Below are 27,100 nucleotides of genomic sequence, written 5' to 3' on the forward strand. Positions count from 1 at the left end.
ATTGAAGAAATTGCTAATACACATGAGAAATTATTTATCATAAAATTAAGATTCCAATAAATATGAAAATATTGGGAGAAGATAAATCAAAGTAGAGTATTCCTATGGGAAATTAGAACTGAATTTAATAGTGATGAAAGCATAGAAATAAGTTATAGGATAAAGAAAATTTCCCTGATTCCATAGTTCAAAAAATTAGAAATCCAAAAAAACAGGGCTTCTGAGAAGCAATCTAGGAATGAATTCTTAGAATACCGAATACAGAGGTGAATTTGTAATAAGTAAGTTTTTTTTTAAAGTAATCAGTCTTAGAATACCCGTTAAAAAGTTAGCACACCTTGTCATCACTGTATGTCATTCCCAAATATTCACTCAAGATGACACCAGACTCAGAGTTTACAGCAGGCAAAAGATGTAGAAACAAGAGCTGTTCTCCACATGGGTATCTCTAGATATTCAAGTCAGCTAATGGTAAGGTCATATATTTGTAGGACTTAAAGGTGCTTGAAATCAGTTTGTTTTTCTAAATATATTAAATATTGCTTCTGTAACATAGTTTGTATAATTAACTTATGTTACAAATCCCAAGCCAACTTATCATAGAGAGTACAAAAGGCAACCAGTTTGGACTTTGTCTGAAGTTTTAAAGTAGTAAGTAGAATTGATAGTAATTATATATTTTGATAGTTTTCCAGGCCCTTTAAATTTTCAATTACAATTAGAAAGTAATTGCCAAGAGCCTAAAGTGAAGGAAATGCATAGGAAATATTTCAATTTGGGAATCTGATTGATTTATGTCATTGATTTAATATATCTCTGGATCTCAAGTACTCATCCAGCAAATGAGCAGATAAATTGTGATGCTTCATCAGGATAAGGAAAGCCCAAAAGTGCTATTTTGGGAAGGGAAAATAAAAATGGAGCTGTCTCCTGAATCAAAATTTGGTCATATAGTTGCTACAGTATCAGCTTGAAACCTAGAGAATTTTATGCTTAAATGAGGTTCAACATTACCAAGCAGCCAAAAAAAAATTGATACAATTAGACAAAAGATATTTGCCAAACTTGGATTAATTATTGGTAAAACTAATAATAGTTAACCAATAATTAGTCCAAGTTTGGCAAGTATCTCTTTTAATAAAAACAATGGACAACACTCTGAGACATCATGATGTCTATTTCAAATGCTTTAGACCAGGACAGCTTTACCCTAGGGATCTGGGACTCTTTATTCTTCCATTTCAATGCTGTGAATCAGTATAAGAGATAAAAACCAAGGAAGGTATTTATTTAGGGGAAGATTCACCCCCTGTAGATATCCATTCAAATAATTAAAAATACTGTACTTTTATAATGAACTGATTTTTTTATTTTTCGCTTAAAGAGATAAGTAAAAATAATTTTTTCTCTAATTGTACTTTAAGGAAAACAGGTAGGAGTAAAATGTTCCATGAACCATATTATCCATAGACCAGGTAAAAAGAAAACAAATTAGAAAAAAATCGAATTGGTAAAACACTCAGTGTATAGAGTTAGAAAGACCAAAGTTCAAATCTGGCCTCAGATACTTATTAGCTGTGTGACCTTGGACAAATCACTTAAGACTACCTCAGTTTCCTCAAGCATAAGAGTGGAATAAAAACAGGACAATCTCACAGAGTTTATTTATTTATATCTGTTACCAGTAAATGATTGATTAAAGATACTTACAAATGAACTGTTCTAGCATGGCATTTCCCAAAAAAATTGACATAATGTGAATACATGTAAGAAAATTTTGTTCTTAGTAATATTATTCTCTGTGATATGTATTATTATATCTACCAATTTTACAGTAAAACAAAATAAGCCCAGTTTTTTAGCTTTGGTCTGCTTCTAGCAACTTGTTGATAATGATTCTTAAAACAGCAAGCTTTATATAGTTCTTAAAGGTTTGCAAAACACTTTATCTGTATTATCCCCATTTGATCCTACTTTCAGGGAACAATATCTAAAGGGATACTTAAACTGTAATAAGTAGATACGGAAATATTGATGAAAGAAAAGGGTCCATGCCAGCATGATAGGAAATAGGATTTATTTGGAGGAACTTACTTGCAAGGCCCATCACAGGAAAATGGATGTTCTCCTGCACCGCACAAAAGTTATATAAGGATAGAACAAAGGAGGCTTAGTGCTAAGAGAATGTCCAAGGTCACAAATGAGTTTTTTTTAATGACGTAGAGATATTTTGCTGCTTACACTAACTGATATTCAAGGTCACATTCCCTTACTTGTACTTACATCATTGATCTAGGAAGCTAGTTAAGCAGATAGGATTTGACATCTCAAACTTTATTCTGGAATTCTTTTATACCAATCCTTTATGAGTTCTGTTGGTATATTTAAAGCTCAAAATATTTTTGACCAAATTATTTTAGGAAATGTAATCCTAGAGTTTGACTTTAATAGTCCATGTGCTACAAAAAAGATGGAAGAAAAAGAAATAATATTATAAGAAAGCTTATACAACTATCAGAAATTGAAGTTCTGATTCCTCTCTATTATAACCTAAAGGTCAGAATCTTAATAAATAAAGTAAGTACAACAAGGAATAGAACTCATTCTTTCTAATACATTATATAGAGATAAAAATATAATCTAAGAGTTCAGAATAACAAATTGATTTAAAAATAATGTTTTATGTATGAGTGCATATTCTACAAATAGTTATTATTAAGATTCAGAATTCATCCAGTATAAAAATTGCATATAATAAAAAACCAATAACCTAAATTGTAAATCTTTTAAAGAAATACCAATAGACCTATGCAATAACAGATTTGCTGTGGAGACATTCTTAATGCTTAGGGACATTTTTTGATTCACTGTCTTATAAAAAATGCATAGAGAGGAAATGTGGTCTAGCAGACAGAATATTGGAAGGGAAGGTCAAGAGGCATGGGATCCATTCCCATTTTCATCACAGGCTAAATTCATAATGTGGGAAGAATATTGAGGATAAGGAAAGCAAAATCTATTTTTGAATTTTTTTGAAAAATAGCAAACTGCATATATAGGAATCTTTTTTGTCAAAGTATTTTTGAACATTACTTTTTGAAATGTTTCATTGCTTTTTTTTACGTTGCTTAAAATTTCCCATTTTCATCTCTCTTTCCCCCTCCCAGAGAACCATCCTTTATAAGAAGGAATTGTATATACAATCAATGAGTTTGTTTACATATATGGATATCTGTCTTAAATGCTTTGAACTTCAAAACTTATTTCATACATAGGTTTACACATACACACACATGCATACATACATAGATGTATGATAATTTTTGGGTACTAGCTTGAAGGGATTGTAAGAGATAAAGCTGAAAGGGAGATTTGTTCCATACAAAGGCATAGACATGCAAAACAGATGGTGGCATGGAAAAGATATGTAATAAAATTCAACTTTATAAAAAGGGTGAAATATGAACATTGGAAGTTAAGAATTCATTGACTGTTCCTAATGCGGGGGGGGGGAGCTAAAAACAGTATACATCTTTTAAAGTGCCAACTTTAATTTATGTTGTAAAAAAAGAATTAATAGATGAGTGGACTCTCATAGTATTCCCTTCTTATAGTAAACTACCACATTTTAAATTAAAAATGTTATACATTCAGTGAAGTTTAAATTCATGAGTTTATTTCTCTTTTCTCCCTGGGTATTGCTAATTCAGTTACATTAATGAGGTTAAGTCAAGGGAAAGGAGGAAGCATTAACAAGGAATATATACAACCCAGAGAGCTCAAGAGCATAAGTGATTAATATGATTGTCAGGATAAGTTACCTTGAATATTTTATTATTTGAGAGTTGGTAGATTTAGAAAAAATAAATATGTATGTAATTATATATATATATATTTATGCATATATATGTGTATGTGTGTGCATATGTATATATGTATGTGTGTTTGTGTGTGTATACATATATTTGTTCTTAATGGTAGTGTTCCAGAGGGGTGGGGGGAGAAAAAAAATAAAGTAAAAAGTACACAACAGAAAACAAAAGAAAGCTTACAAGGAAATAAAGATAGACAGTTCTGAACACAATGTGTAGTATTTATTAAATAAGTTTTACTGAAATGAAAATTTATTGTTTTATATTTTGAATTCTTATTTTTTTTATTTTATTTTATTTTTTGAGGCTGGGGTTAAGTGAGTTGCCCAGGGTCACACAGCTAGGAAGTGTTAAGTGTCTGATATCAGATTTGAACTCTAGTCCTCCTGAATTCAGGGCTGGTGCTCTATCCACTGTGCCACCTAGCTGCCCCTGAATTCTTATTTTATGCTCTGCTATGCACATGACATTTTTTCTATTTTGTATTTAAGGTTTAAATAAATTATTTTTAAATATTTTATTATTTTATTTACTATATTTTATTATTCCCTAAGGTGATAGAAAGGCGAGGTTATTAAGTATCATCTATCTAGATCTGGATTGAATGTCAAGGACCATCTCATCCAAACCTCTCATTTAACAGATGAGGCCTAAGAAAGTTAAGTGACTTCTCTGAAATAATATAGGAAATAATCGTCAGAGAAAAAAAATTGAAAACCAGTTTTTCAGATGCCATGACCAGTGAGTGGCCTTAACATTAGTGTACAATTTATATATTCTGTGAAGTACCACTGAAATGATAATTGATGTTGTTATGAAAAAAATCATAGGTCCATTGTTGGCATTTTACTTTAAGATATTTCTCATCCGTTAATCTAGAAAACTGTCATTGGTTACAGGTTCCCTCAAGAACTAAACATGGGAAAAGTCAGCGCTGAGATTATGTGGACCCTCTTTGCGCAGGATATTAAGTATGCCCTGGAAGGTAATGAAAGTCAAATGTATTTATTGGTATTACTTTTGGTATAAAATAGCAAGAGTTGAAATGTGCAAAAACATACATTGTTGTTATTTCCATTTTATTATGGCTTGTAATGAAGTTAGGAAGGAATTTGTATTAAAGGTTGTATGTTAGAGGAGAATGTGACCTCAGAGATTTAGGATCACTGAGGAAGCTCTCATGATTTTACTCAGACCATTCCTGCTACAGGATTTAGAAGAATGTCTCTTCAAGAGAATTGTGTCCTAGTCCTGCTAACAGCATTCATTTTTGACATATGTTTTTTCAGCTCCTACTATATTATTTGGTTGGTGGCTAGCAGGAAAGAGGGTAATTTTGGGAAAAACCTGACAAGGGCAGAATGACAGGGGCGTTTCCTTAGGCTGGGCAATTTAGAGGGTGCTAATGGCACAGTATGGAGGGTGTTTCTTCCCCAGCCAGCCATACTCCCACAGACAATATTGACCGCTTAATCTTCAACATTCAGCAATTTAAAAATCTAATGCTATCTCAATTTTTGTTTCTTGTCCTTGGCTTGAGCCCTTTCTTTATGTCCCCACAATCCCTGGCATTTACTCAAGAGAGAAATTGCTACCTATGTCTTTGATCATAAAGCTAGTTATCTATCATGGTGGATCTAGAGAAGCTATTTAAAACAAGGCAGATTAAATACCTGTCCATGGAAAGCTATAAAGTTTTAGAAAGGAAGTTGCCTCAATAGGACACAATAATTCAGCATGCAGCAAGTCTAGTATATTTACTTAAAAGAGATTTCATGATTTCATGATTTTGACATTGTCTAGGTCCTCTTATTCATTCTATCCCCATCCATGCCAGACCATTTTAATAACATTTTAATGGAAGAAAGAAGTCAATGTATGCATTGAAAATTTTTTTGATATGTATGTAATATTTCACTTAGTGCCCTGACCCCACACACATACACACACCAAACTAATTCACTGTTAAGACAAAACTGGTAACTTAAAATTTTACTCTGTTTTCTTTCTCCTTTCATCTCTAAACTTAGGAATTCTTAAAGGTTTTACCTTTGACCCTCTTTCTTTTTCTCCTCTCTGCTCCTCCATTCCTCTTTTCTTTCATTCCTCTTCTCTTTTTCATCTTTCTATTCACTCTCCCTTAATCATCTCATCCAAATCAATGTCTTCAGTTGTAGCAGGCAAGTCATGAATATACCTGTATATCAAAGGGGAAAAGGGAGAGAAATTGACCACAGGGGCATTAAATAAGAAGTTATTACATTAGTCTAAATAAGAAGTACTGAGAACAAAAGTGCTAATTACAGTGCTAATAAAAAATAGCAAGTCAATTGAGATAGACCTTACAGAGGTATATTAATAATTAAAAATGATAACATACATATGTAAAAATGTAATTATATATTAAATAATTATATATGTACAAACATATACAATATATAACTAGATTTATAAGATGCTTTAATTGATAAGACTATATAACAGGCTTATAACCTTCAAAATATCAAATTTTAATGACTAGTAGACAATGATCCTACCAATAATGCACAGACACATTCATGTCACTCACCTGCTCAAACCATTTAATGTTCCCTTTACTTTTAAAAATAAACATAAAATGTATTAATTTAATAATTAATATACTTCATACCTTCTGCAATTTTTGTGACTTATTTCAATTCTCCCATAGGTCTATGTTCTAGTCAAAATGTCTTGTCCATCAAATCATAATAATGTATCACTTTCCTCCACCTCTATATATTTACATGTACACAAATATATAAATTTACACGTAATCTCTGCTGAAATGATCTTTCTTGAAAAATGTATCTTCTTTCAAAATCCAGCTTTTGTCACTAGTCACTTTAAATAACCTTTAAGTCCTCTTTAAGCCCTTGATACATTTATTCTGTTATTCATCATAAAGTCTTCTTCATTCTTCTCAGCTAGAAATAGACTATCATTCTTGAATCTTTCCTTACTCTTTGCTTTCCCCTGTGAAATTAATTATATTCAAACGCATTCATATATAGATACATATATATGTGTATATATATATATGTATATATATATATACATTTGCAACATCAACTTAAAACAGTAACATTAATGGGCAGACTAGGATTTTTGGCACTAAATAATGTATGTCTGGGCCTTTCACATGAAACAGTAAGGCTCATCTCCAATAGATCTGGGTTTGTTTTGCAAAAAAACTTTTTCTACTCCTTTGTGCTTGAATAGACTGGTGGTGGTGGTAAAGGTGGGAATAATAGTAGTTGTCATAGGCCATGCTATAATAAAATTGAATATGATATTATTCACTTGCAAATAAATTCCTAATTCCAAGGATCTGCAGAAAGATGTCAAGTTGAGGACCTCTTACCCTTGCTTCCTCACATATATTTTCATACATAAACAACTCATCCTATCCTGCCTAATTCTATCACTTCTGCTGTGCCTTTTGGAATCCAAGTTCTATTTAAATTAACTTCCTTTTGTTCCCAGTCTTTTACTGGTACACAGTTTCCTCCTTCACATTAAAAGACTCTAAAGCTTTTCCCCAAGGACATTGAATTTCCTGTCTTTTATCTCTGATGATAGTTAATCATACTCTCATGTTGCTGAATATACAGGGTTATTAGGAAAGGGTTGAGATCTTCCTGGATATACACAATCTCTTCCAGGCCTTAAATATCCTACATTCCTTTACCCATCCCTCTTCCTCAAAAAGTTTTATATATATATATATATATATATATATATATATATATATATATATATGCCATCTTTTCTAGATCTTTATCATCAAGGAAACCCTTCTATCTTCCTCAAAAATGTGAACAACTAGCTTATAGGTTTTCCTTTGCAATACATGATATCATTTTTGTTAATTTCAATATTCATATGAACAACCTTTGCAAAACCTTGTTTTCAAAGCTCTGTGGATTTCTGTTTCTCAACTCTCTATCTCCATTTTAGTACCACGAAAACACAACATATATCTCATAGTTAATTAAAACTAGGCATTTCAGAGAACTTAAGTTCTAAAATTTTTCTCTGACCATGGTATCTACTTTTACATTTTTTACTTCTTCATTTAAAAATTATTCTTAACCTTTACTGAGATATCTGGTTTCTCAATCCAAATGTTTTAGTTCCAATAATAAATGTAGAACTAGCTAAGTGACTTACCTAGGGTCACAAAGCTATGAAGTATTAAGTGTCTGAGACCGTATTTGAACTCAGTTGCTCCTGACTTCAGAGCCAACACTATCCATCTAGTTACCCCTGTATAGCTGAATTCTAATGTGTATAATACCATGTCCATGACTAGCGGCAACAATTCTTAATCTATTTGGTTTAGTTTGGATTTTGTTTTTGTTTTTTAATACTCCCTGATTCTCACTTCTCATTCTCTACTTTGGTTTTTCCTGAGATTCATTTGTTGAAGACACAAATTGGAATCTGTTACCTGTTTATGAGTCTTCACTTTAAGATCTTTTGATTTTTTAATTTGGTCAAACATTTGCTAATAGAATTGATCCTTGACTAGTCAGAACATTGCAAAGCAAATGAAACAATAACAGGGGTGTGTGTGTGTGTGTGTGTGTGTGTGTGTGTGTGTGTGTGTGTGTGTCTTTGACTTGGGTTTCTCCCTAGGAATCACTCCCTGTTCTTGTGTTTAGAAGAGAAGTAAGTTACATAAACAAGAATATACAGGGTAAGAGAAAGGAAAGGGAAGGGGAAGGAAGAAAAGAGAAAACTGTTCAAGATATATTAATATTTTTTTTCATTCCTTTTTTATCCTGACATATGCTTTAGTCCAAGCTGGACTTTATCTCCACAGACAAAAGTTAAATGGTTATATAAATAAAAGAGTAACAACATTCTGTAGTAAGTAGAAAGTAGTTCTAGCTACAAAAACTTGGGTTCAAGTTGCAGTTCTAACACATACTGAATTTTTTATCCTGGAAAAATAACACGACATTTCAAAATCCTAAGAAACTTTCTAAAAAAATGTATTGAGACAAGATATCAAAACAAACCAAAATTAGCAGAAGGCATTTCCTCACCTGGGATTTTCATATAACAATGAAATCCCAAGTCCAAATAAAAAGTCATATATAATTGTTGCAATTTTTTTTAACAGCCAGAACTTTGTCTGGGGAAGGGAAAGAGGATACTCTTGTGATGATTTTGCTGGATAGAAGGAATCCTTAAAGTCAACCTATAGAAGCTCTCATTTTATAGGGACTAAAATTAAAGAGCTGTCTTGCTTAATTTCATGGATCCTAGGGATCCTTGAAAAAGTTGTAATTTAAGTAGCCAATTCATACAAAATGACTTGTCCTTTCCAACAAAGGGATGGCTTCATTATATCTCATTTTAAGAATTCCAAAAAGCTGTCTTCCATCAGTTCTCTACCCCTTCCTCCCATTGATGAGTAGTTAATCCAATAGTATGCCCAAAACATTAATAGTCATTTCTAACATGAATTTTGATCTTATAATATTAGTCTGCCTCTCATACGATTAATAAATAATTTGAAACCAAAACCAATATAAGATCCCAAGCAAATAGCAAGAAGCAATTGTAGCAGCAATGGTTCTATTATAAACAAAAAGTTCTTCTGTTTACATTATTACAGAGGATCCAAACACTCTATAGGGATATTATATAGCTGACTAGCTACATTACTCCCTAAATCAATGTTAACCAGATATCAGTTTGTTACTGGTTTGTACCTATTAAACTATTGATGAAATATATCCAAATCTTTCAGCTTTATATCCTGTTTGTACAGAATATATCACATTCAGCATGAGATAATGCAAATCAAAAACAGCAACATCAAACAAATTAATAACAACAATAAAACAGTGCTTCATGGGATATATTAATGTCAGGCATATAGAATTTAAAATAAATTCAAACTATTCCAACTAAATAAAAGGAAAGAAAAACAGGAATAATAGGAAACTTGTTTTTGTCTATCTTTACATCCCCAGCTTTTCAAACCATGACCAGAAACACAGAGTTTAATACATAATTATTGACTGCCTGACAAGTGTTTCCTACATGTGTAATCTTGAATAAGTCATATTATTTCTCTTTCCTCAATTTGTTCATTTGTATAATTAGGAGCTTGTGCTACAGAATCTCTTAAAAATCCATTCAATCTTTCATTCTATAGTACTTAGCTTTATAAGGTTAAGAGTCCTTTAAACCACTTGGAAAGTTAAGTTACTATTGTAATACAAATCTATATCCCACTTATATAATTTTATCTTATTTTTAATATTTTTATAGCTAGATCTTCCTAACTCCCTCAGACTAAAAGTTCAATGGCTATTCTCATTCCTGATCCCAATACTGATCTACATGAAAGCTTTAACCTGATCTTTATTTTTCAACCTTACCCCATTGTCTTCTTAAGCATTCTAAATTTACCATATTGATGCTAACTTAGTGTGGACACCTGATTAACTTTAGTCCTACAGTAGCTCAAAATTTCTGGAATCAGGGGACCTAATAGCCTCAGGCTCCTCCGCAGCAGGAATTAAAGGCTTGTACCACCCTACCACAACATCATTCATTTTTTCTAAAGATTTTTCCCCAGAATTGGTCCTTGTTCCATGAATTTCAAACCACTTTCCACAATATATTCCTTTGAAATTATTAAGTGAATACTTTACTTTTCCTTCTCAAGATTGATATAGCTTCTTTCTGTCAGCATCCTTCTTCAAGGTTTAATTGAAATATAGATGGAGATAATCTAGCCACTAACAATCTGTGATGTATAAGAAAAAATTAGCTTTCACATGGGTGATATAGCCTCTTTGGCTACATCAAACTTAGCAAAGCTTTCTTAAAATGAGGAGGGCAGTGGTATATTTACACAAGCAAGTGTTTATGGGAATCCTGAAGAGAGATTTGTGAAGAAAGATGCCCACCTATGCCCACAGATGAACTATTGAAATCCTCTGATCTAGTCTCCTTCGGGGCCTCAATTAGTGTCCTCATTTAATACTCCTTCCCTCCACTTCATCATAGTGCCAGGTATAATGCCATCCAGGTAAAGTTTAGAAATAAAGTGAGAGCAATCTGAGTTCAATAAACACATAGCCTTTAAAAAAATAAAAGAAAAAAAGAAAAAAAGTAACATGTAGCCTTTAAAAAATAAAATAATAAAAGAAAAAATAAAAAAAAAGAAACACATAGCTTTAAAAAAGGAAAAAAAAAAAGAAACCCATAGCCAAAGGGGATCAAAGGGTGTTGGTTGGTGATAGCAAGGACAAAATTAGGAATCTATTATTGTCTAGAGGCATATGTGCCTTATACTTTCTCTGTGTAGCTTCTTCAGTTTTCTAGTCATTGTGAGGAGTTCTTGTTTCATTACTTACATTTCTCTTTGTAGCAATGACCAAAATCACACTGCCATGTAGTTCATTTATCTTTTTGGTTCATTAATAGTTCTCATCTTCCCCAATAAATAATGATCAAAAATTTAAATACATCACCCAAGTCTTTAGTGCCTCTCCTCCAATTATTTTTTTCTGAAATTTCTTATCCCCTCATAAATATGAGGGTGTAAAGGAAGAATAACTGAAGAGAATAATGAGTAATTTAAAGAAATGAGGATGAGTTGAATAAATTATGTTATACGAACTTAATGGAATTTAGTGCACTATAGGAAATAATGAAATGGACTGTTGAAGAGATTGCTGGGAAGGCTTATATAAATTGATGCAGAATGAAAAGTCCAGAATTAGGAAAATAATTTATACAATAATAACAAGCAACTTAATTAAGAAAAATAACTTTGAACTTTTTTGACAATTCTAACCAATGCAGGGACCATCCACAATTAGAGAAGTGATAAAGCTTCTTGGCAAAAAAAAATGCGATAGGCTCAAGAAATAGAATGAACATAGAGTTTTGGACATAATCAATGCTATTTGTTTTGACAGACTATACAACTTTGTTGCAAAGGAGTTTTTCCCCTTCCTTTTTTCTCAAGGTGGATAGAGAAACTGATAGGAAAAAATTATCAGTTAATAGTAAAATTTAATTCTAAAAAAGAATAAAAAATGCTTAAAAATAAATTATGTCTACCAACATTACCTAGTTTTGGCAGATTCTATGTCCTTCTATATAGCAATGGCTTTGTACTTTAGTTTCCTTGAATGCCCTGAAGTATACTGTTAAAATTAATTGACTATACTGTAGTGGTGCTTAAGATTGCTATAAATCCCTCAGTTGTGATTATATGATTTGCACTGTATAGTCAGTCTTGTTATTAAAGGATCTAAGTCAACACATTGAATAATAATAAAGTCAAGCTAACAGCAGAAAGCAGTAGCTCAAAATATACAGGCCTAGGGCATTCAAATATAATGTGTTACTTTGAGAGATATATTCAACAATTTTATATATATATAACTGACAAGAAACGGGATAATTATTAGCATTTCACTCCACCTGTATGTGCTAACTTATTTTCAGAAAATGTAAGACTCCAATTGGTTCCACATTTGACATTTATCTTACATCTTCCTGGGATGATAAATAGTAATCAGTTTGGCCACTGGGGAGATTAATTTGTTTGGATGGAATTAAAGAAAATGTTCTTATAGCATAAGCATAAAATTGGTTTCCTTTGATTAAAGGAATGCAAGAGAAAGAAGGAAAAAACATTCGGATAAATTATCCCATCTATTAATGAATTGCTAACATTTGATCTAGAGAAGAACTTGCCTAGGAGTAGTAAGCCTGTGGTCAGGAAACTGCCAAAGGCTACAATTTTATGAGCACAGTATTTTAAGAAAAGTCATAAAACTTTTCATGCATTTGTGTATTTGATCATTTGAAACTTTTATGTTATGGTCACCAATTCCCATTCATAAATGCTCTGTGGCTCATTAGTGGTCTAGTAGGTAGACCCATGGGATCTGGAATCAGAAAAATCCATTATTTGAATCTCATCTTAAATGTGAATATAGAGAAGTAACTGAACATCAGTTTAATTTGCTTGTTTAAAATGGGAAAAATAATAACTATATAAATTACCCCATAGAACTAAAGGGAGAATAGTAGGATCATAGATCTAGAGTTGGAAGGAAGCAAATGAAATAATATATTTAAAGTATTTTATAAATCTAAAGCCCTATATAAATTATAGTTATAATAATAAAAAATAAAATTGCTATATTTATATATTGATTTAAGGTTTGTAAAGTGCTTTATATATGTGTGCATATAATAAAAATCATAATTTACATACGTTTGTGTATATACATATACTTACATATATTATTCAGTCCTTACCAGTTCTGTGAGACAGGTAACATTATTATCCCCATTTTACAGACAAAGAAATTGAAGCTTAGAAAGACTTAGAAACTTGCCCAATTACATAGTTATAAGTATCTGAAATGGACTTCAAAATCAGATCCTGATTTTGCATCGGGACATCAATTAACAATGTAAATGATTCAAATTTTTATGTTAAGTGTTTTTAATAAAATAATATCACTTTTATAATCATCAAGAAAAATGTTCTTTTTCACTTAGAATGATTGTCAATTGTCAGAAAATCAATTCACCTTCAGATGTGCCAGTATGCTAAAGACATTTTTCAATGTGGCCCTCCTCCAACAACACAGATTATTGTTTTCATATTATAACTCATTTATATATATATATATATATATATATATATGTTATACTATTCTTATATATATACTTTATTTATTATATTTATGTGCTATAATTTTATATATTCATTAGATTTTTTTATTTTAAAAATATATGCAAATATAGTTTTCAGTATTCACCCTTGCCAAACCTTTTTTTGTCTCTTCCTTTCCCCAACCCTATTCCCTAGACAGCAAGTAATCCAATATATGCTAAATATGTGCTATTCTTCTATACATATTTCCACAATTATCATGCTGTACAAGAAAAAATAAAATCAAAAAGAAAACAAAATGAAAAAGAAAACAAAAATCAAGCAATCAACAACAGAAAGGGTGAAAATACTATGTTGTAATCCACATTCAGTCTTCACAGTTCTCTCTCTGAGGATAAATGGCTGGCTCTCTCCATCACAAATCTATTGGAATCATCTCATTGTTGAAAAGAGCCGTATCCATAAGAATGATCACATAATCTTGTTGCTATTATGCTTTACTCACTTTACTTAGCATCATTTAATGCAAATCTCTCCAGGCCTTTCTGAAATCATCCTGCTGATAGTTCCTTATAGAACAATAATATTTCATTATATTCATATAACATAACTTATTCAGAAATTCCCCAAATAATAGGCATCTACTCAGATTCCAATTCTTTGCCACTATAAAAAGGTCTGCCACAAACATTTTTCCATACGTGGGTCCTTTTCCCTTTTTCATGATCTCTTTGGGATACAGGTCCAATAGTGACATTGCTGGCTCAAAGGGTATGCACAGTTTGATAGTCTTTGGGCATTGGTCCAAATTACTCTCCAGAATAGTTGGATAAATTCACAACAATTCACAACAAATAATTTCCCAGTTTTCTCATATCCTCTGACACATTTCCTGTCATCTTAGCCAATCTGAGAGATGCATAGTGTTACCTCAGAGTTGCTTAATTTGCATTTCTCTGATCAATATTGATTCAGAGCATTTTTATATGACTAGAAATGGTTTTAATTTCTTCATCTGAAGATTGTCTATTCATAACCTTTCATCATTTATCAATTGGAGAATGACTTTATATTCTTAAGGAAGGAAGGAAATAAACAATAAGTATCCAATATGTATCAGACATTTTTCTAAACACTTTACCTATTATTTCATGTGATCCTCACAATGAGTCTGAGAGGTAAGTGTTATTACTATCCCCATTTCACAGATAAGAAAACTGAATCAGAAAGCACTTAAGTGACTTGCCCAGGGTCACATAGCTGGCAAGTATCTGAGAATGGATTTAAACTCCAGACCCAGCTCTCTATTTACTGTACCACCTATCTATCTCTCTGCAATTTAAGGGGATGCCTGAGCTTAAGTGACTTGCTTATGGCTACCCAACTAAATGCCAGAGAGAGAATTTAGATGTAGAATTTGAATGAAAGAATATTTCTTATGCCACTCTGCCTCTTGTAATTTATATATTCCTTAATACTGAGTAAAACATAAAAGTATTATACTGATTCTATTACATAATAATAGAATGATGTGCTTTAAGTTGGAGGGTATTAGTGGTCATCAAACCACAGCCTGCCAACCTTTCCTAATATTCTGTGTGGCTGGTGATCTAAGGATGTTTTGGCGTATCTTTGTAAATTTATCTATATTTAATTTTAAAATGTAAAAAATAAAAACATTCCCATGCAAAATCAGAATTTTCTACATTTGCCAGATTTAGTTCTTGGACCAGTTTGCAATAGTCGTCAAGATATCTTCAAAATCTCAAATTTGGTAATTGTCTTATTCTGTGATTCTTAGATTAATACCCCTATAAGTTGGAAGGTATCTTCTATTCCTCAAATTTTACTAACTAGAGGCAGCTGGTGGCACAGTGAGTAGAGTACTGGGCCTGAAGTCAGGAAGATCTAAATTTAAATTTGGCTTTGGAGACTTCCTAGCTAATGCATCCCGAACAAATCCTTTGATGTTTGCTTCAGTTTCCTCATCTGTAAAATGGGGATAACAATATCTACTTCTCAGCATTCTTATAAGGATCCAATGAGATCATATTCACAAAGCATTTAGCACAGTGTATGGCACAGAATAGGCTTTATATAAATGTTAGCTATCATTATTAAACCAAACCAAGTCCACAGTGAATCGCCCAGCCCCATATAGTTATGGACTAAATTGAGACTAGGAACTAAAAATACTTACTACTTGATCAGTTTTTCTACCTTTATAATGTGTGAAACATTTGAGGGATACATATAGGATCTTTTGACAGTTTATTTTGTAATTATGTAAAAGTGACATAATATAGATGTTCAATTTTTAAAGCTAATATGAGATGTTGGATTTCCTTTCTTGTAATCTAAATGCCAGCTTTGAAAGAACATGCATTTGAGCACAAGATAGATATAATTGGGACTTTTCTTGAAACCTCCTGGATAAGATTGAGACTTTTTTTTTAAACATTGCCTTAACCATTGAGCAATATTAATTCAACTCCTACTTCAATACAACAAAAGCTGCGTTTATGCATAAGACAGCAGCACAGTCTTGACAACATTTCCAGCTATAACTTCCACATCGTATATGTAACCTTTTAAGATTTCTTCGAGCTCTAAATCTATACTTCTGTCTTTGATACACACCAACAAAATTCTGATAAGCAGAGATTTGCATGTGCTAAAAATTATGATCTGACTGCCAAGCAGATGAGTTCCAGCACTTTGTTTTTTTATGACCCTACAATTCTAAAAATCTTTATAAATGAAGAAACAGTCAAATGGAATCTTAATGATGATTTGGAAGGATCAGTAGAGCTTTCTGAAATTCTAGCTTCAGCCAGAACCCAATGAGTCAGTTTGTTTGGCTTTGTGACTTTTCCCTCTCTTTTCTAATGTAGCACCAGATACACAAGGAAGCATCTTACATTATAATTTTGAACCCTTAGAAGTTATATGACTGGATAATTTTTATGGAAATTATCTCTTTTTTTAGAGGAAACATATAGAAAACATACATTATATGTATGTTTTATTATATGTATATATATATTATGTTGCATACCTAATAAATATTAATATATCATATGTATATGTTATGCCTTTTGGACATATAAAACAATAGGAAATAAAGAAGGCAAAACAAATACAAGGGGGAAATGACATCAGGATGAGTAAGCATAATCTATAAAAGCCAAGTCCCAAAGAAAGGGAAATAACATAAAAGTTAAAAAAAATAATAACAATGTTCATGGGCACAAAAAGTTAAAAATTAAATTGGATTAACCATCAGTAAGGTAGAGAAGTGATATCAAACTCAAATAAAAACAAGGGTCATGAAACCATACATAAAGATCTCTGTTCACATTGACTCAGAAAACCATATATAATTAGTATCTATGTTCCATTGTATTTTTGTTTTGTCAAATGATTTCTAATTACATTTTAATCTGGTTGTGGGTAAACTGAATGCAGCATGCACAGGAGTGTTTGACACTTTTGGTGTAGTACATAGAGCTTTCTACTTGGAGACAGAAACATGAGTTCAAATCCCATTTCTGATAATATTGTGGTTAATTATTGAATTTCTCAGAGTCTGAGTTCCCTGTCTAATCTATAAAGTGGATTTTATCGATACCAAGGTCCCTTGCAGCTCTAAAACTTATAACACAAACCAGTAGTAGAAAAGGTAGAAGGCAATGAAAAGTAATAAATTATTGACTACACTAAGAAATGTTAGTCTTCTCTCATAACATAGTAATATTCCATTACATTCAACTACCACAATTTGTTTAGCCATTCCTCAGTTCATGAACACTTACTTTGTTTTCAATTCTTAGCTAATACTAAAAGCATTCCTATAAATATTTGATGAATATGGAGATTTTTTTTCTTATAAATGGCTTCATTGAGGTATGAACCCAGTAATAGTCTCTAATTCAGATAATATGGGTATTTTAATCATTTTATGTAATTCCAAATTTCTCTCCAAAATTATTGCATTATTTCACAGTTTCACCAACATGGTATTAATGTGTTTATCATTCTACAACCCCTTCAATTATGATTATCATTATTTTCCATCATTTTTAAAAACCAATTGACAGGATATAAGATGAAATCTTAGGGCTAATGTGATTTGTATTTCTCTTAAGATATATTTTCTGTTAGCAAAGCAGTATTAGTCAAGTAAAAGTCACTGCTCACATATGGACAACAATTCAGTTAGACCTACCATCATGAAAAAGAATATAAATTACAGGGAGAAGAGCAAAATTTTGTTTGACAGAATTTTATGGTGAAGATTTTTTGTTTCAATTCATTTAGCAAAGCTTTCTATAACTTCTTTGATTTGATAAATACAGCACTAGGAAAAGAGAGAGTAACGCAATTGACTTCTCCCCTATTTCCCATACCTCCCACTCATAGATCTGCGATCTTAAGAGTTATCAGTATAATCTGTTCTTCATGACATTCTTTCAAAATATTGGACAATTATCTCATACTCTTTAGATTTTCTCTTCTTTAATGTACTCAGTTTTTTTCAACTAATCCTTATATGGAATGATCTCAAAATTGTCTTCATCTTAATTGGTCTCCTCCAGAAGACAAATAATTTCCCTAAAATATGACAGTCCAATTGGCAGTTATATTACTAGTAGCAACTATAGATAAATAGATAGATACAATGTTTATATTACATGAGAACAGGAGTTTTTTGCCTAAGCAGTAAAGGTTGGTACAAAGTACTGACTGCCATGTTTTCCCTCTTTGGAATAAATTCCATCATACTAGAGCAAGATTGATAAAGTCTGAATGGACATGGGAATTTTGTGTCCATCAAAGATCTGAAATCGCCTTGAAAAAATATGCCTTTCTGTAAAGAAGATTGAATTTAAAGATTTTAAAAATTTTACACTACCTGTCAAGATGAATTGGCAAAATGAGTCGCCCATGGAAGCCAGAATTAATGAAAAAAATCAAGAATTTTAGAGTTTTAAAACTATCTAATAATATTTTCTGCATCTTGACATTTAATTATCTTTAGTGATCTGGCATTTTGTTCTGTGTTTGTTAGTCTTGAATAAAATGATTTGTTAATATAGAAAAAAAATCCATCTGGATTTCATCCAGATTCAAAAACATTTGACATCCACAGAAAAATATCTCTTTTCTGACTTGCTGCTTGTTAAATGTTAATAGGCTAATGTAACTGGGGATTTTGACAAAACCATTTCTAGGAAACGTGCTTATTCTGAAAATAATTCGCTTTGCCATACATTCACACATGAGTGAATCTTGATGAGAAATTCACCCAACACTTGATTATTGCACACAAAGTCATTTCTGTAAGTGTCCTATTGAAAGATGCATTTTCCTTCTGAAAATGTATTCCAAATTTGTTTCAATGTCCATAAAATGTCTATATGCCTCTAAAAATAAGCCTGCGCTATTCATCCATAATTTACTATGATTATAATAAATGATTGAGGCAAAGTTTAAATTATATGATAGATTAAGTTTTCCACTTAAACTTATATCATGAATATATCTTAGAGGTGACAGGATCTTTATTTCCTTCATAGTTAATTCATCATTAATGTCATGGACAACATGTTTGCACATGTTAAAGTGCTATATGAAGATAAGCAAAAGTCTCTACAACAGACATTTGTAGCATAGAAGTAAAAAGCAATTTAGACAATAAGATGCATAATATGTGACGCTATCGCCTCTGCCAAGATTTGGAATGCTTTAATGAGTTTCACAATAATTTTTAAAATAATATATACCCACAAAGGTTTTTAATCTAATAGGCATGCAAGGATAAACACAACTAAATAAAAACTGAACCATAAAAACTAACTTTTGATGGAGCAGGAAATAATTGGGAAAATGAGGGAAAGTAATGACTTTTCACTTTTGTTAATGGTTGTAATCTTATAATCAATTAAGCAAGCCTTGGACATTAACCAATTGATTAAAATCATTTGATTATGGATCTCAGATTTATGTAGAGTGATATAAAGAGGTAGTCAAAAATCTGGGCTCCTAGTCTTTGTTTCCCCACTAACAATCTATATGATTGGTGAATAGAAAAGATCTTTAACCTCTCTGTATTCAATTCAACATCTCCAAAACGAAACTTATTCTGTTTCCTTTTAACCCATCTTTCTTCCTAACTAGAATGCTAAGAACATCACCATCTTTGGAATCTATCATCCATCTAGGTTTGTCAATTTGGGGTAAATTCTTCACTCTTCATTCTTCATTCTCCTTTCTGATCCATACACAGTGTTAACAAGATCTTTTGATACTACATTCACAAAATCTCTATTATCTTTCCCCTTTTTTCTACTCATCCAAGCTCTGTCCTCTTCACATGCCTTGTTACAAAAGCCAAGTTGCCTATCTTTTATGATCTTAAATTTATCTACCTCAAAGCTGTCAAATTAATATTCCTAAAACATGATTGGCATTCCTCTTTTTGAGAAACTACAGTGTCTCCCCACTTCTTTTAAAATATAGGCTTCTTTTTGGTTTTTAAAGTTTTTGGCAATTTGTTTCCAATCTATTGTTTTAGACTGAATTCATATTACTCTACCTCATATATTCTGTATCTCAGCTATTTGCTGGTCTTACATAACAGTCTTTTTTTTTTCAGTCTCTAACTCTGTAATTGATCTCACTTCTGTCTCTTGGAATTCCTGATTCTCATTCAGAAGATTAAAAAAGTCAACACAAATGATCAATACATATAAAATTTATGAAAACACATGCACTATACCACACCCATGACTTCCAATTTCTGCAAAAGGAAATGGTGAGAATGTATTCTCAGAGATTTTCTTGGAGCCATGTTTGTTCTTTGTAATTATAGAACTTAGTTTTAATTGTTTCATTTGCATTGTTTTGGCAATGTTATTTTTTTTTACTTTTGCTTATTTTGCTGTGCAGAAGATCATTTGCTTTGTTCCATACTTTTTGCTGTATTCATTATATTTCTAATAGTGCAGTAATATTCTACTAAGTTCATGTATTGCAACTTGTTTGGCCACTTCTGAATCTATGGATATATTTTTTGTTTCCAATTATTTGCTATCAAAAAATGCTGCTATATTATGGTATGTTTAGTGTATTCTTGATGGATATATATGTTTACATGTATAAATGTAGATATACATACATGCACATGTGCATACACACACACTTCTTATCAGTGATCTCTGAGGTATATGTCTAGTAATGAAAACTCTGAGTTAAGGATATGAACATTTTGGTAACTTTGCAGAACTCCAAATTGTTTTCCAAAATGATATTACTGACTTACAGCTCCACCAATAATGCACTTAATGTGCTTGACTTTCTATAACTGCTCCAAGATTGAGTATTCCCAGCTTTGTTCGTCTTTGCCACTTGGGGACCTTTGATGTTTCAATTCTCCGTGTCTTATTGTGAATGATTTGGAGCATTTCTTCTTGCCAAAGTTGTTAACAGTTTGCATTTCTTCTCTGTTCATTTCATATGATCATTTATTTGGAAAATAGAGAATTATATATATATATATATATATATATATATATATATATATATATATATATATATATATATATATATATATATATATATATATATATATATATATATATATATATATAAACATAATATATACCTAAAACCATTATAATGTATGTCTATTTCCATAAACATTATAAGTATATATTCATGTGTGCAAATATATGTATATATATTTAGTAATCTATATAGTTTGGATATTAAATCCATTACTGAGAAAATTTGATACATTTTTCCTCATTCAAGTGTCTGGACTCATATTTTACTGAATTTGCCTCCTAGCTATCTTTATGACTTTTCTTTATGATTGCTGTCTTATAATATATTTTGAGTTGTAAAACCTTTTTGTTTTTCCAAATGAATTTTGTTATTTTATCAAGTGAATTTAGTATGCCATATCTGTGTAGTCCCAACAATTTCTTAGATTTTTATTCATTGACACTTCATTGAAAAAAGAAAAAAATCAAATCAAATTAAAATTCTTGTTAAAAAAATTCTGCTTAGTAAAGCAAAACAAATTATCACATAGTGTAAAGGGCTACAACTGAGCAGATGCAAGGTAACCTAGCACTTGAGGCTAATTACCAATTGGACAATTCTCTATTAACATGTTTGGAGGATGACCCAAAGAAGGGGAGGTGAGATCAGTGGGTGGAGTAGGAGAAGGAGATTCATTCTTTGGCCTTGGAGAGAGAGGAAGGACATGTAAAGATTCCTATATCGAATCCCCTGAGAGCAACCCTAAAAGAACAAGAATAAAGACTTTTGCTTATCCTGACTCCAGCTGATTCTAAGATAAACAGGGTCACAACAACATAGTCTGCACACAAAAACCTAATAAATATGTCTCATTCTGCCCTCTAAAGCTATCATTTTTGTCTACAATTGGATAGCATATTTCATTATCAGACTTCTGGAATCTGTATTGTCATTTTGTTGATAATAGTTCTTACTGCTTTCAAATTTTACTGTTACTATTACATAAATGGTTCTCTATTTTGAGCTGTATGTATATAGTTCTTATATGTATCTTGGTAGGTAGATTAAGAAGTATTTTGCATATTCTGTAGTTATTTTAATTTAATTTCTTTCTACTTTTTCCTAAAGGATTTAATTCATAATACATAGAAAAACTGATGATTTGCATGGTTTCATTTTATATCCTACAAGTTTGCTGAAGTTATGGTTTGAATTAACTTTACTTAATTCTTTAGAGTTATATATACTATACCATTACCTGCAAAAAAGAGATAATTCTTTTCTTCTTCAGCTATTCTTATTGTACCGATGTCTTTTTCTTGTTTTATTACTGTAAGTCAGCATTTCTATTATTATGTAAAACAGTAATGGTTAATATAAACATCCATGTTTTACTTCTGATTTTAAGGGAAAGGATTTTAGTCTCCATTACATGTAATGATAGCTCTTGGTTTTATGTACACATTATTTATCAATGTAGGAAAATGTCCATTTATTCTTATATTGTCTTATCTTTTTAATAGAAGTGTTATATTTTGTCAAACTTTTTCTGCATCCATTGAGATGTTATGATATGTTTTTCTTAATTGTGTTAAAAGTATAACTGAAAATATATATAATATTGTTATAAATCTAATCTGATGTTAGCATATAATCTTTCTGATACCTTTTTAGCCTCTGCTGGCAAGCAAAGTTTGTTAATAAATGGTTTAATTTTTTCATCAATAATCACTAATTTACTTTTTCTGCAATTTTTTGATCCTATATTTTTCCTTTTGCTTACCTTTGTTTATATTTCCTGCTACTATTGCTATTTTTGTCTTTTTAATTCAATTAATTTTTTCCTTTATGAATTTAAAAGCAAAAGTATTGAGAATGTATACTTAATATCTATATATACATTTTATCTGTGCTTGTTTGTAAGCAACCAATTATAGGGTTTTGTTTCTTTATCCAGTGTGTTACTCCTTTTCATTTTGTTGGTTTAATTAATTCATTCATATTTAATGTTATGAGAATTAAGTTTATATTTCTCCCCTTTGTCTGTAGTACTTTTCATTAGATGTTTTTCTTCTTCTGTAAAGACAATACTTCACCTCTTCATTTATTTTTGTTAAACCTTTTTCCTTAAGCCCCTCCTTATTATTTTTTTGACTCAGTAACAATGGAAGTTGAACACAAGGAAAGCAGGAGGAAGATAAGATTCAGGTAGCCAGCACTGGACCTTTCACCATACCTGGCCTAACAAATCTCTGTGATTGTGGGATCAATATGCTTCACTTCTTTCTCCCTTTCAGCTACCACTCCCACACAATTTACTCATTTATAAAATGTAGTGTAAGATTAGATGACTTGTTTTTAATTTTTTTTTCAATTAACAAGTCTTATTTTCTCTCTCTCCCACCTCCATCAACCTCTAAAATTTTGTGGCCTTAAGACAAAGTGATTTTTCTCTCCATATAATAAAAATAGTTCTTATTTGTGCATGTCTTGGATGATTCCAAACCTTTGGTGTCAACTTGTGGCAGTAAGGGAAAAAAAAAAGATTATTGTATAGGATTTTGCGTCCCATAGAGAGGAAAAAGGAAAGTGTTGATTATAAGCTCAGCCTACTTTTACTAAAATCCTGGGGCTGAAATAACCAAATAAAATGTGTAGGTAGAGTAACAATAGAGGCCTGCTCAGTTTCTCACTTTGTATGTCCAATTAAAATTTGAGATGTTTTTTCCTTCATCTGATCTAAACTTTCTAGGATAAAGCTTTTCTGTTAATCCAAATGCTCTGAATAGGAGAAATTTTAAAATATTTTATAATTGTAAGAATTACCTTTCCATAATTTTTTGGCTTTTCTTTTTTTCACCCTAATTAAGTTAAAACTCCTCAATCCATAGTTGTAGAGTACACAGAGTATAAATTGTGTGTTTAATTCATTTAGAAATATGCTGATGAAAATATTTGGCTTCTAAGAAGCAGAAAAGAAAATAGGCCTTTGGGGATATTTGTACTGCTATTATTTATTTTAGCTTTTGACAATCCAGCTAACTCACCTTATTATCTAGCTCAGTGAAGGATAATTAAAATATGGAGACTTTAGCAGTGTAGCATTCTTAGGGAGAAATAACCACATCAAAGAAGATATACAATTACTGTGTCACCCAGTTATTTTTGATGACCCAAACTCACACTCTCAGGTAAAGTAGCTGACATTGTTATGAAACTGTCACTGGTTGACCTGAAGAGAAGTATAAATATAACAGTTCCCTTAATGTAGCTGAGGTAGCCTCCAGTGCTACAAAACCTCATTACAGGTCTTGTCTCTGCAAAGGTAGTCTTATTGTCCATGTGACTCTTCTGTCTCTTTGAAGCAGGCTATACACAGCACAAACCTGTACTTTTCAGTCTCTGTGCAGACCTTACTCTTCCTCATTGTTATTCAGGACCATATCTAATTCAAAGATATTTCAATCTTTAAAAATAGATGTGTGATATTGACTAATAAGAAAATATATTTTGCATGATTGAACATGTATAACTTATATCTCTTACCATCTCAGAGAGGAGGGAGGGGAAGAAGGGAAAAATTTAAAATTGGGAAAAAATAAAATATTATTTTAAAAATAATAATAATAAATGGATGTGTGATCTAAAAGAAGATATTTGTACATTTCTGTTTCCCTTATAGCTGGGAAGTATAGTAGTACCTCCTAAGATAGTGTAAATATATATATATATATATATATATATATATATATATATATATATATATATATATATATATATATATATATATATATAGTATAGGAAATATAGGTAGAATGTTGGTCTTGGACTTAGGAAGACTTGCATTTAAATATAGCCTTAGATATTTACTATGTTGAATTAGTATATATTATATATATATAAATATATATATATATATATATATATATATATATATATATATATATATATATAAATTAGTATTATATTACATATACTGGATATGACTCTAAGCAAATCAATCAGCCTCTCAGGCTCTGTTTTCTTAATGTTTAAATGAATATAATAATATCAACTCCCTAGCAGAGTTCCTGTGAGGCTCAAATGGGATAATATATATGGTGTTGCTATTCGGTTTTTTGTTTGTTTGTTTGTTTTCTTCATTTGTGACCAACTCTTCATATTCCTATTGGGGGAATTTCTATTTTTAGAATTCCTAAAATTCCTATTTTTACGCAAAGACACTGGAGTGATTTGTGATTTCCAGCTCCACTGGGTCCATTTTGCTAGGCAATCAGGGATCAAATGACTTGGTTACACAGCTAAGAAATGTCTAAGACTGAGTCTGTCTTTTTGGGGGGGCTGTCCAGGGCACTATTCACTGAGCTACCAACTGTCTCTAATTCATATAAAATACTTTGCAAAACTTAAAGTGCTATCTAAATGATAGCTATTATTATGCTAGTTATTTTATTTATTTTCTCTTCTCTTTCTTTCAAACAAAATGCCAATTGGAAGTTTATACTTAAATAATGTTAGGAACTTATTAAATTATTTAGTTGACAGTGTTGTGATGTGCTTATCCACTGTAACAGAAAGATGGTGATACTGAAATGTACATAGGTTGTTGTTTTTCAAAATGATTACTTTAGCTTTTAATAATAGTACTAATTAAGATCACTTGAATCATTAAGATAATATTTCCTATTTCCTAAGCTTTACTGCTTTTAAAAAGTGTTTACTGCATGCTTACATTCCATCAAGAGAGAAAGCATATATAGTTTGTTGTTTAGTCATGTCCAATTTTTTATGACTGTATGTAGCACAGTTTGCCAACACTGTCCATGGGATTTTCTTGGCTTAGATTGGCTTTGGGAAGAAGTGGTTCTTCTCCATTTTTGTCTCCAATAGGCAAACAGAATTTAAGTGAATTCCTCAGGATTGACTAAGTATCTTAGGTCACATTTGAACTGAGGTGCTCCTAACTATAGTACTCTGTCCACTGAGCCACCCAGTTGCCTCTAATTATATATGAATAGAAACACATAATTTGTTGAAGTTATTGTACTTGTAGCTGGGAGGATATGCCAAAATTTCATTAAGAAGATAATGTTTGAGTCTAATTTTGTTGAAAGCTTAGATTTTAAGAGATGTAGATAGGGAGTACATTCTAGTATTAAGTGTAGCTCAACAAAAGTTATGAATGTAGGAAATGGAATATTATGAATGATGAACTATAATGAAAGTTTAAGGAAATCATATATAATAAATCTGGGAAGATTACTCTAGTGTAATGGAAACTTATCTAGTTATTCTATCAACATATATATTATGGATATGAGTTAAAGGATACCTCTATATGTTGATAGAATAACTAGACAAGTTTCCTATCCAATTATATACAATCACTTGAGCAGTTTCCATTTTTCAAATATTGCTCTCCCTACCCCACACACCATAACACTAGATTGGTGGTGAGGTAGTATTATCAGTATTAAAAAGAGTAGGAATTTGTAAAAGACTACAAAATGTTAAGGGTCATTGTGTGTACAGATTTATGATGGTTTAATTAACTTGAAATTTTTGAGTTAATAGTCTAGCCCTTTTTCATTTCTTTTTCTTAAGAATTTCACTTTGGGGGAATTCCATCTACAGAATAATATGAGCACACACACACAAAAAAAAAAGAGTGAGAGAGATGCAAAAGATGTGGTAGTAAAATTCCACTTAGGCAAGTGTTACTTGTTAACAGCTTTAACAAAATGTTCCAAGAATGAGAAAACCAAAAATATTTCTAAAATGAAATGTTTGTATGAGCTTCTAATTAAATCTAAATTGACTTCCTATTGCAGTATAGAATACTAATTGTTACTGTATTTCTCCTTCTGCATATTAAGCAGGGTACTTGAATATCAAAATGCTCTAATACAAGACCATAAGAGTCTCAAGCTTTGGGATCAAATGCTAATTCTGTTGATTTCCTCTGTAACTTCTTTTGGGGCCTCAGTTT

At 31.2% G+C, this 27,100-nt stretch overlaps 1 protein-coding gene across 3 annotated transcripts in view; it reads left to right on the top strand.

The window, feature by feature from the left end:
- Positions 1-27,100, top strand: part of UNC13C (unc-13 homolog C) — a 744,253-nt gene that overhangs the window by 551,800 nt on the left and 165,353 nt on the right. For all 3 annotated transcript variants that reach the window (XM_074294550.1, XM_074294552.1, XM_074294551.1), the window contains one exon: positions 4,772-4,857. In XM_074294550.1, coding sequence (XP_074150651.1) covers positions 4,772-4,857 — 86 coding nt within the window. The remainder of the gene's footprint in view (positions 1-4,771; positions 4,858-27,100) is intronic.

This window comes from Sminthopsis crassicaudata, chromosome 2, assembly GCF_048593235.1.
Source record: "Sminthopsis crassicaudata isolate SCR6 chromosome 2, ASM4859323v1, whole genome shotgun sequence".
Lineage (NCBI taxonomy): Eukaryota > Metazoa > Chordata > Mammalia > Dasyuromorphia > Dasyuridae > Sminthopsis > Sminthopsis crassicaudata.